The following is a 12,292-nucleotide window of genomic DNA, read 5'->3' as shown; positions in this document are numbered from 1 at the left end:
TGCAGTGAAACAGGCTGTTGGAGTGAGCAGACGCACAGTTGCCTGACTGGCTGACTCCCTGTCTAACTTTGGGAACTAAGTGAGACCGTACTGAACAAACTGACATGCTCGTCTGGCAGTTTGTGTAAAGGGCCCGCTGCTAATTATGTGCAGATATTGATAGGGATGTGTGGTTGGCCCATGTCAATGCCACTTCGCTTTGGGTTAACTTTCTAGGCCAGAGAGCCATATGAGGCGATCAATCTTACTGACTGCCATTCTATTGTGTCACTCATTGATTGCATTAGAGTGTGTAAGTTATAAATAAAAAGGATGTTGTTCATTTAAACGCTTATGTAATGTAATGCCCTATAACATATTATGCATGTACAGTGCTTACTGACCATAAAGAGCAATGTTTCTCCTGGGGGGCCTACATGCATGCATGACATCAAATAAGCCTCATAATAAAGTGCTTTAAGGCATGAGATGTGGACATAAGAGGCACATTCCTGCACTTTGGAATTGCAGCTGTGGTTGTTTTTGGTAGAGAATAGTGTTTATTAATCTACAAAAGTGCTATTTTTACAGTCTAAATGTGTATATTTCAAATACCTAAAGCCTTTACAGTATAACATTCCTTCAGTGTAAGCCCTTTGAACTTTGCAATAAAAATTAATCTGCCAGTGCCTAAATTGTATTCTTAGTGTGATATTATTTTTTTGTAGTATATTCATATGAAATCACGTCTATAAAACCTAGGCTAAAAGATTATGTTATTCAATTAACCAATTAATTGATAAAGAGATTGAAATTAGGAAAAACTAAAATTGTTCTGCAGAATTTTGTTTTATCAATTTAGACATAATCCTGCAAACTAGATAATGACAACAACAAATGCACATGTTGCCCTTAAATTCATGTTGCTAACATCAAGGAAGGTTTCAGCCATTTTTTTTCTGTGATACTTGGTGCAAAGGACAGAAAAAAAGTCATTTTGTTCTGCTGCAGAAAGTAAAAAAATAAATAAACTGCTGTTATAGCTGTTATGTAAACTGACTGCCTGCAGTTAGCCATTGCCTTTTATGTTGTTCAGCTATGTTGCTCAGGTCAGGTTGAAGGTCAAGCATACAGACTGATATGTGTGTCATCAATATAAAAATACAGGCTAGAGCTTCCTGGAGGCGGAAAGTTTGTCAGATTTACTGTTTTAGATGTAGATGAGTGATGACAGCCGAGCTGCAGCCTCTGTAATGATGAGTCAATATACGTATTTAGAATATGTCAGAATTTCACAAGGATCTGTTTCCGAGCTCCAATTGTGATGTTCTGAGATTTAAGCTTAACAGATAATGTTGGCGAAAGCTGAATAAAGATTTGGGGGCAGTAATGTTGGTTTTGATTTCAAAATAACCTTCAGGGTTCTCTCTGTTTGAAAAAAAAAACAAGGAAAGTCAATCATCACAAGCTTGTAGCATGCAGTCTATAGATCAGCAGTCATGTGTCTCCACAGCTCCAAGTGCTCCATGTGTCATGTCCTATTTGCTTCACATATACAGTAGATGTGTGGTGCTTTTATCACTGAACTGTAGAAAACGCTGCTATTCATTTCTGATTTGGGTTCTGAACTAAGGCCTGTATGTCAAAGGTCAGATCAAAGCCATTTTAATACATTCACCCAAGTGAGTTAAAGCGTGAGCAGGGCAGTGTAATAAACAAAAAAGAAAGTAAAAGAAAGGTTCAGTCTGTACTTTGATTCAAATTCACTTGGTTGGTTTGTCTGTAAATTTCAAACAGAACGCCTGAAGAAATGTGCATCAGAATCAGATATACTTTATTAATCCCCAGGTGGAAATTCAGTCGTGCATGTTTGAGTGAGCAAGAAATGTCCCCAGTAATTCCCCTCTGGATTTACAGTGTACAGTCGGTGTAGGATGAAGTCAAGTTTGGCTCCTTGATTTCTTCAAAATCAGCAACCTATATAACATTCAAAACTCTTCTGAGAAAAAAATGCGTTTTGTCTAACTTAATAGCACGTGTTAAAGTTCTTTCATACGATAGAGAGAAAAATCAGACTCGTAACATCACTGACAGATCTTAGAAAATATATTTTCTTCCGTAGTTCAGCAATAGTGAGGAAACAGCATATTTTAGCAAAGCACTGTAAAGATGAGTGAGCGGTTCCTGTCTCCTCTCCTGTCTGTTTTTTGTATTTCCTGCTGGGCATAGATGAGTGACGAGGCAGAGCTGTTATGTAGCTTTCAAATTTTTGTGTGTGAGAAGAAAGAGAAGAGAGTCATCTAAATCTCATCTGTCAACATCTTAACGTTGGGAACACCAATGTTGAGATGTGGCAGCAAAAGATCAGCTATCGCAGTACAAGGATCAAATCTGTAGCAAAAAAATCACATGTAACAATGGGCCGAGGTCGGATTCGAACCCACGGATACTGCGACAAGGACTTAGCGTCTGTACATGGGGTGCTCGACATATCGACAAGACTATCAGCGCCTCAAGTTATATGTTTAATCCTTAATCTATGAAAACCTTCAAAAGTATTAGGTACCAGTCAACATTTTGCATCAGGCATTTTCATAAATCTATGTGACCATCATTGGACAGGAAGCATCAGCCATCCTCTCCATCAGAGTGCAACTTAATGCTTATGGGTTTGTCTTTGAGTTGTCATGTGGTCTCCTCCCCTCACAGATGGTAAAATTCAAATTAGGCCCATAGTGTCTCCAGAAGCCCCAAAAACAAATGTCCTCTCTCACAATCTAGTTTAAATTTGCATACAGTTAGTAAACCTCAGCAACTACACACAGGAGATTTGGTTGCTATTGCTAATAATGATTCATGTCTTTAAGTCAGCTGACTATTTGTCATATGTGGTCATCTTTTTTCATAAATCAGATGTCAGTAGTTTCAGATGTTGTTTCCATCTTGTTTTTGTATTGCTCTTACTTTTGACAGTGTACACATAGTAGTTATAATAAATCTGTTGTCTATATCAGCACATATGTCCTGGATATGAATTAACTGATGACTGAATAAGGAGCTAAATTGAGATTAGTTGACCATTGCGTCTGTAGCAGGCAAAGCTTTTGTTTGCATATAAGAACCAGTATTGTACCAGTACTTTGAAATGCCAGAAACTGTGACAAAAAGCTACAACACAATATAATAGCTGTAGCATTTGCAGTAGTTATACCCTTAATCAAAGATAACTAAGGAGCAATAAGGCAACACAAATATAAGATTAACAGTAAACATTTTGGATCGATAGAAAGTGACAATACAAATTGAGGCTGAGATTTGTCAGGCAGGTTGTTCTGTTGTAGTGACAGTGACAGAAACTGCTCTGTCCTTTTTAGTACTGAACTTTGCTTCAGGACAGCCAGGATGGTTCTGGCAATGTGTCAGAACCCAATGTAATGTCTGCACCTTCTGTCCAGCTAAATGTTTGAAATTCAAAGCTGCAAATCATGTAAAAGACAAAAATCATCATGATGTTTTGAAGGTGTAACGTCCAAATGATTTGTATTTGTGTTTTAAAAAAAAAACTGAACTACTTTTATTAAGTGAATATTTCTAATCAAAGTAGTTGGTAATATATATATATTTTTAAATCAAGTAAACAGTTGATTATTTATTTCAAACTTACTCACTTGTCCAAATGTTACATAAGCCCCTCTGTCCTCTGCATTGATAGATCATTAAAACACAGCTTTACTAGCCTGACGCATCATCAGTGGTACAGAATCCTGTTGCAGTTTCTATAATAAATATAAATAATATAGGAAGCAGAAAAGGTCCAGTGAAGTGAGAAAAGGGGGGGAGAATCGACCATTGTGGAAATATTTCTATAAAGAAATAGAATACCCCGTAGCAGTTGATCTGGCCTCTTTAAAATGAATTTGAAAACACAACCTTTTAAATAAAGTTTTGAGTCACAAAGAGCACCACAAGTTATTGTATTTGTGTAAATATTTTTTACAAGCATTTTCAGAGGCTTTCCTTCTGTATATTTTCCCCACACACATGTTTCAGCTGCAGCTGTGTGTGTCTCAGGCTGTCAGGTTGCTGCTGTCTTTCAGGTGGAGACTCACTGAAGCAGACACGAACTGCAAACACAAGTCAGACACAAGTCAGGTGGTGGTGGTAAGGGAGGCCAGAAGGCGTTAGAGGCTAGAAAGACAGACAGCAGGAGGAGGAGGAGGAGGAGGAGGAGGAGGATGGGTCTGAGAATGACTGAGAGGAACATTTCAGGTCAAATCAGGACTGTTCACTGAAAGTGTTTCTGAAGAGAATTGGGGGCTTAAAACTGATCTTGATTTTGTCCCAACTAAGTTTATGTCAGGTTAGATCTGTATGTCACAGACTTATTTCACCTTTTGGAAAGTTTTTCATCAGGACTGATGTCCACGTGCCTTGTGAGCTGCCTTGACTTACTTTTAATGTTTAGAAGGCATTGTTTGTTTCTTTAAGAAGACTGCGCTAGATGGGAGGTTAGATGGAGTTGCATGATGCCATAGAGTTAGTGAGGCAAAAGTATCATGTTTGATTTGTCTAGCTTCTCAACTTGGTGAACAGTTGGAGGCTGCATCAGTGGTTGTGACACATATCATGAAGGCAATTTAGTTATGTCTATTTGGAGTTACAAACATATCTCTTGCAGGGCTTTACGATAAATTGTATTTGACAATATGATTACGACGAATGAACGCATTGCATTGTTAGCCCATAACAAACTAGCTTATACGTGTTGTGCCTCATATCACTTTAAGCCACCGGGGCCCCTGTGTGCAGCCATTTCCTGTTGGCATGGTGATACGGTGGCCTGGGAACCATGTTGTTTCCTCACCCTGAGATAGTTAACCAGACGCTTGTCATTCCTGTCATACTTTATGCTCTTCTCTTTTCTGCTTGGATGGCTGGACCATAGTTGGACAGACGGATGTCTCAAAGTGTCCCTAACAGGTCTCTGCTGCTGGCTTAACATTGTTAGCTGATGGGTGTTTTCATTCTGTTGTCATTTGTTGCAAGTGTGTAGGTCAAGTTTATTTTGAGAATTTAATGTAATTTTTGATGTTAACTGTTATCTCCTCAGTATCACATGATGGAACGCTCTTTGTCTCCCAAGTAGACAAAAAATAATTCACATAAAATGGTTTCACATGACAGATAAGCTATAGCTCCCATATTTCTTTATTAACACATGCAAGCTCATTCCTTCTGCTGTACTACATTTCAAAGTCAACGTTGCACAAAAAAGTAACTCCATTGTTTGACATTTAAAGTGCAGAAGACCATTTCCAATATGAAGCATCCAGCCACAAAATTGCAACCAATATTTAAACAGACATCAACTTGTTCCAAGTATTTCCTGAAATCTAGTTTCAGTATTCGAATTCAGATCTCGCGTTTTCATTGTTTTAAGCGACAATTTATAAACGAGTGAATTTAAATTGATACATTTTTAGGTGTCTATTATCCAGGTCTATATTTAGTATAAGAATCCATTGTATTGTTCAAATTCCATGCTATTTCTTTCCAAACATACTGATAAAAGACTCATGTAAGTAAGATTTAAGTGCAAAATGTTTTTTGATGTATGTTTTTTTTTTAAACCATATTCTTTTTGCTGCTTTTCCTTTACTAAAGGACTTGTTGTCCACTGAGTCCATTACACACTCACCAGTCACCACACATTAGTTAAGCCACATAGCTTGGCAAGTTTGTGTCCACGTCTGCAGTACTATTGTGTGTGATCCTTAAAGATAACACTGCTGGTAAGGTCTGCATGTGCTTTTGGTCAGCCTCAGTCACAGACTCATCATTCACACAAAGATGATGTGCTGCTGTCAGCTTGGTCTGGTTCAGTGTAGGAGGTCAACCTAGAATTAACGCTTGAGTCAGGACCTTTCTCATCTATCTGAATCCGAGAGTTTCACCAGTGTGGTTTTGTGAGTTTGGAACGATATCCACAGAACCAATGTTTACAAGGTAGAAAAACAGAACGTATGACTGAGAAAAGCTTGCTCCTAAAATGTTCTGTGTTTCTCTGAAGGCTCAAATATGAATGAGGCACATAGAGTTTCCAGACCTGTGATTGTAACGCACACACAAAAAAATCCACACTAGCTCAAAAAAATGTTGGCAAGGCGCCTTTTAGCAAGACGCCTAATCACCAATTGTGTGCAGTAAGAAAGCTGCCACGTGTAGGTACAACACAGGGAGTTGATGGAAAATACATGCAGGCCATTATTTATTCTTCCCTGGCCAAATATAGGCTAATAAAACTTTCTCTGCTTCTTCTATTTAAAACACAAATCTGGAATCCAGACAGTCATTGCACCGGTTTCCCTTCAAGGCACGATACCAGCTCAAACCCTCCCCCTTTCCTGTGATCTCTCCAAATATCTACACAAGCTTCATTCAAACTGAATACCACTGGGAAGCTTTAATGCGTCCGACAAGCTCTCAGTGTAAAGTGATTACACCAACAAGAAATGGCCACTGCCTTTTCCTCTTCCTCATCTTTGTTAACCTGCTACAGTACAGAGCAGTACAAACATTAACATAGGCTTTTGTTTAAAGTGGCTTCTAATTGAGTCTCAAAAGGAACAAAAAACATCAAAAATTGGAAGAGAAGCCCTCTTAGACACACATTCGAAAAGTGTGCAACATTTAATCCTTTATTTTAGCTTCTAGGTGAATTAAAAAAGATTTGTAAACATATCATTTAATGTAGGAGTAACGCTAGTAGTTCTTTTATATTTTATAAGAAGAAAACCAAAGGTGAATATGGGCAGTTAAAGTTATATAAGGCAGCAACTAATGATCGATAATTCTCAATTAAATGTGAAAAATGTCTACATTTTGCGAAAGCCCAAAGAGAGACCTCCAAATAAATTCCAAACAAAAAAGAATCAGTTCAAAGACTTTTATTTTACAATCAGAAGTTAATGATAATTATAAAAGCAATAATACCTTATATGAGAGAAAGTGGAACCAGCAAATGTTGACATTATTTGCTTGAAAAATGACTGAAACGAATAATCCATAATCAAAACAATCTGAAGTTAATTTCCTTTTGAAAGTAGCAGTTAAAGCTCCACTGCACTTCTAACTGATTTACCTTGAAACCCACTTCCTCACCTCCTTGTTTCACAACATGACATCATGACAATAGAAACATTTTTATAGCTTGTATTGATTCTTTTTTTTTTTTTTTACATGCATGTTTATTTAATGCAATTAACTCACCGTGTGCTGCAGTTCAGCTCAATACTGCAGAGCTCAGCTCATGTCATATACTGTACTATTTCCTGCCTTTTAAGCTATACTTTTTTTTTTCTTACGCAAACACATATAGCTCATTGTTTATTGTGTATTTCAGTTATAGTTATATGTTTATAGCTGCATACAGAGCCTGCCTCCACCCCTGAGTTCAGTGTAGCATTCAGCTGAGCCCTGCTCTGCTTTCGGGCTGCCTGTGCTCGGTGACATCAGCCCTCAAATATGCAGTCCTTCGTAGCTGAGCCAGACGAGCTCGGGTGGCCTCATTCATCTCAACGTGTTGTCTGTTCCCTTCCTCTTCAGCTTTCACATGCTCTGTATCCTCTTCTCACCAATGGTCTCTCCTCCAGATGAGATGTGTCAGATAAGAGAGTTCAAAGTTGAAAAAGCTCATAATAGTTTTGTCTGCCTATCTCTTTTTTTGGATATCAGTAATATTTGTTTTTTTAGGATGCTCTATCCTTAATGCAGATTGATTATACAGTGGTTGTGGACCGTCTCTACAATAATTGACCGTATCGATGGTGATAAGAGATTAGTTGTGGTTTTGTTTACAGATTTGGGTGCTGCAGCTAGTCACACTCAGTTTCCTTGTACTGAAAAACATGATTCAAGTGCCTAAAATAAGATGGTTTTGTAACATGTTTCCTAGTGTTTGGGTGAGCCATTTATACTGAAGTAATAGAAAGGGAAAGTTATAAATACTTATGATACAGCCATCAATCTGCTCAACATTCTTCATTAGTGACTTTTTTCCCCAATTGTGGACTGGGATACTAGAATATTGCTTTGATTGGATATTTTCTGGTGGCTTTAAAAATATGGGTAATTTCTTTGTGTGGAGGTCTTTAGTTCTTCATATTTGTGAAGGATTTTCCTTGCAGCTCGTCCTCACTGCAGGCCCTGATTACCTCAATTTTAATTGTCAGAGAATGTGTTTGACATCTGCAGAATGCATGGAGGGTGTTTGACATTGATTTGCGTAGGAATGTGAAGGCTCCAGCTCTTTCTACCTGTGACTAATACTTTCCCCACGTGTGTTTTCCTTACATGACACCAGGCTTTAAATGCTTTTTTTTTTTTCTATCCCTCAGAATGAAGAGAAGCGTAACCTGAATTTGGGAGGCCATGTGGGATTTGACAGCCTCCCTGACCAACTGGTCAGTAAATCCGTGACTCAGGGATTTTGCTTCAATATTCTGTGTGTAGGTGAGTAACAAGCCACAGCATGTATGAAAGTAACTGAATACAATTAGCACCTCATGGAATTGCCATGCCTGAACTGATTTCTCTTCACTATTTTTTAACCATAGTCTTGATTTGTTTACCTCCAAACAACATGTTTCACTACGACAAATCACCAACATTCTGTTATTTTCCTGACATGAAATCAAGGCACAGACCTCCCACTTGTGTTGCTGCAATAAAAATGTCCTGTCTGATAGTGAATTAATTACTCCCTGGTGTTTGAGTGAATTAACTCACTCTGCCTCCATTTTCTCTCTTCTTGCTATAATCCACAGGGGAGACGGGTATTGGAAAATCAACGTTAATGAACACGCTCTTCAATACCATGTTCGAAAACGAAGAGGCAAGCCATTATCAGAACAGCGTGTATCTGAGGCCGCGAACATACGACCTGCAGGAAAGCAACGTTCACCTGAAATTGACGATTGTTGATACTGTTGGCTTCGGAGACCAAATAAACAAGGAATTTAGGTGAGGAGGAGGAAATCTGGGATGATCTGCATTCTTTTGCATGAAAAGTGAAGGGCTTTATGAAATCCAGGAAGCTAAAACCACACACACACACACACACATGCCTGCTTCTCTCCTTCCTCATTCCTTTTGTACGCACAGCGGCTTGTCTTACATTGCTTTTGTACCTTTTTAACTCTGTTTTTTTGACAATGTTCACCAGCAGTATGTGAGGACGCTAAAATGCATTACCAGTGTTTTGAAATGTTTCTCTTGATATGTTGTATGTAACACCAGGGGATCAGCGTTTGGCCTATTGATGATGACACTTATGATGCACATCACAACGATCACTGCAGGTGCAGAAAAGTATTAGAGCATGTAGAATGAGAAGGTGCAGTTTTAAATCAGACATAGCACCCTTATCGTCGCATTTATGGGAGGGACGTGCGTCAGCTGACTTCCCACTCCCTCTTTTTCTCTCTCTAGCGTGTGTCTCTCCTCTCTCTCACTGTTTCTCAAAAATGTCAGGAAATGTACTTAAGAAATGTAGGGCTGGTTGCCCAGGTATCGTCTGTGTGGGAAACACTGGTACAGGCTAGTATTTACCATATTTGGTCTTGAATGACAATATACATCTTGTATGTCTTAAAATGATTAATGGGACACAAAAAATTGTCAGCCACACCAATTGTTAGACCATTCTGCATTTACAGTAACAGTAATTGATATGGAGCCATGTGAGAAGTTCAGGAGAAATGTTTCAAGCTAAAATTACTTAAAAGTCATCTTCAGTGCTTTAATAACTTGTATAATTATCTAAAAAGCCACCCATTTATTCAGCAAGTATGTGTTGCATTTTAATAGCTGTAAACAGGTTTGAATATAAAATCCAAATCAGATCACTGTAGTGCAGAAAGGAAATCCATTATCTCTTCAAGTTTAAGTAAATAAGCAAAGAACAAAGGTTCAACTACACATTATATTATACCAAATGTTCTACTAATCATCATTAAAAGAGTCCATTTAGTCAAACCATCGCTGATTTACGATGAAATGGAAATTATTTTTTTCCATTTGAATCCTGACTGATGTAACAACATATTTTCCTGTCAATCCTCATCCAAAACCTCTTTTCTATTTGCAAGTTGTCAACTGCATAGTTTTGCTAAAATTAGGTCAATGTTGCCTAGTAATACAAATGAAAGAAACAGGCACAAAGGAATATCAGTCAAGGTTTCTGCACCGTTTTCTTTCCTCTGTAGGATGGAAATAAGTAGTGATGGGGAAAAAAAAAAAGATTCACTTAAGTATTTGGATTTTTGATTAGACGGTGTAAAAAATCCCCCTGGGATCGATAATAGTGATGTCATACACGTTTACAGAAAAACGACTAATGTGTGCCAAGAGCATGCAGAAAGAGAAAAAAAGCAGGCATTGTTTTCTCTAAAGCCCTGAGTCTTTCAGGCTATTAATAAAGCTATAACTCAGTCTCATCCCCCATCAGTCTCTCTGAATGAAATGGTTAATAAATAAATAAAAATCTATTAATAGGGAAAACAGCTGCTTTTCATCCCAACTGTTAAAAGATTACCTGCGGCGAGTTGTTGTCGTGTCTGTATGTATTCAGTTTCATACAACCATCTCTGTGAGCAAGTAGGATATCTAGCCTATCAGCTCATCTAATGAACATTCCGTTTTATAAGGAAAATAAAACCTCAGCTGTCATCCCCAAAACTAGATTGTGGCATTTGGATCCAGTAAACCATGGGTATTTGTTCCAGGTCAGTGAAACCGCTTGTAGCAGAGAGCCGGGGAGGTGATCATTGATTAATCTTAGACCGCTAGTTTTTGTTGCGGTTAGCTCACAAGCTAAATAAGTCAATTTTTAATTAAAGAGCTGTTCCCAATGAAGAGAGAGCAAAATCAGCAGCATGCGGGTACTTGGGAGGCAACCACTCCACCCAGCGTCTTTGTTAGAGCGTTCAGAGTCTTTGTTCAGGGTTTGTTCAGCCGCTCTTGGCCCTACTACTGAAAAATCTAAGCCCAAAAGACAAAGACTGTCTGACGTGATGTGCATTGTTTTAGGAAATATAATTTATATATTCAGATATTCTTCTCTCTCTCTCCTGTTATATGGTTCAACTTTTGTTTTGGGAGAAAACGGAATAGAAAATCGCAATAATCAATACTATCAGATCAAGTCTGTCAAATCGAGACTGTAGCATATCGCCCCGGCCCTAGGATTGAGACAGGAGATGAGACGGCATTGAAAACGTTTATTTAATTTTTTAATTCAGCTGAGGAATGAAGTGATGTTGTTGTGGCCAAGCCAGTGTGCAGCACTCTCACGCCCTTTGGTAGCAGCTTTCCCTGCAGACTGTATAAACCAACATACTGAAGGACAGACCCTGCAGCAGACTGTAAACGCTCACTGAGAGCCTCCAAAGGTCAGAGTTTGTGCATTCCACAGGGCAAGATGGAAGATAGATGTGAATGGAGAAGACAAATGACTGTAAACATGGAGCTAGCTGAGGATATAGAAAATATTTTTTACACTGCTCTCTCTCTCTCTCACTGAGTAGTAACATGACATTTATGAAGACACACACTTGAGAATGTAATCTCAACTTGTGAGTATTCTGAGCATTTGATCAACAGGGACATGTTTTAAGAGAGGGAGGGAACACTTGGATTTTCAGACATATTTATTTGAGGCAAGGCAAAGAGAATTCAGGGGGAGCAATGCAAAGGCTGTGCTTTCATAGCATCCTGCTACATGCAGGCACTGCAGCTTGCAAGCAGAATAACTCGATTTCATTGGTTGTAATTGCATGCACTGAGGAATTTACTGCTTCATTGACTCCATTAACCATAAATGCAGTTAAAAAAAAACATAAGATTTGTCATCTTGTAGCTCTCAACCTGTGCATTTTGGGTTTGCACTGTGTAGGTGGCTCAGAGCATGTTGCACTTCTTAATGTATTGAGCATATTCTTGTACTGAACGGGTTCTTGTCGTGTACTCTCTTTAATCTGGGTTACACTTCAGTGGCTTGGAAGCATTTAGTGCCTCTGATGGCTTGTAATATTAGTTCATCAGTTTTGACTATGACATTACTTAAAATTGTATATAATGTAGTTTTACAAGGCATTTGTCAATTTGGTTGGATATAGCCAGAGGTGAAGTAAAAGCAGAAGGTGACACCAACCTCATTCTGTGACTTACATCTTAGGCAGCCATGATGCAGTATGTTATACATGTAGCTGAATCTAATGGTGTCTTTCTCATCACTCCAAACGAACTGAACTAA

The 12,292-nt window shown here is 38.4% G+C and overlaps 1 protein-coding gene across 1 annotated transcript in view; it reads left to right on the top strand.

Moving 5' to 3' along the window:
• septin8a (septin 8a) overlaps positions 1-12,292 on the top strand; it is a 30,562-nt gene that overhangs the window by 1,363 nt on the left and 16,907 nt on the right. Inside the window, exons 2-3 of the mRNA XM_061055149.1 lie at positions 8,376-8,490; positions 8,805-9,000. Coding sequence (XP_060911132.1) covers positions 8,376-8,490; positions 8,805-9,000 — 311 coding nt within the window. The remainder of the gene's footprint in view (positions 1-8,375; positions 8,491-8,804; positions 9,001-12,292) is intronic.

Source organism: Labrus mixtus, chromosome 14 (assembly GCF_963584025.1).
Source record: "Labrus mixtus chromosome 14, fLabMix1.1, whole genome shotgun sequence".
NCBI classification, from domain to species: domain Eukaryota; kingdom Metazoa; phylum Chordata; class Actinopteri; order Labriformes; family Labridae; genus Labrus; species Labrus mixtus.
Note: the sequence above shows the minus strand (reverse complement) of the source record. Positions and strands in the feature narration are given on the sequence as shown.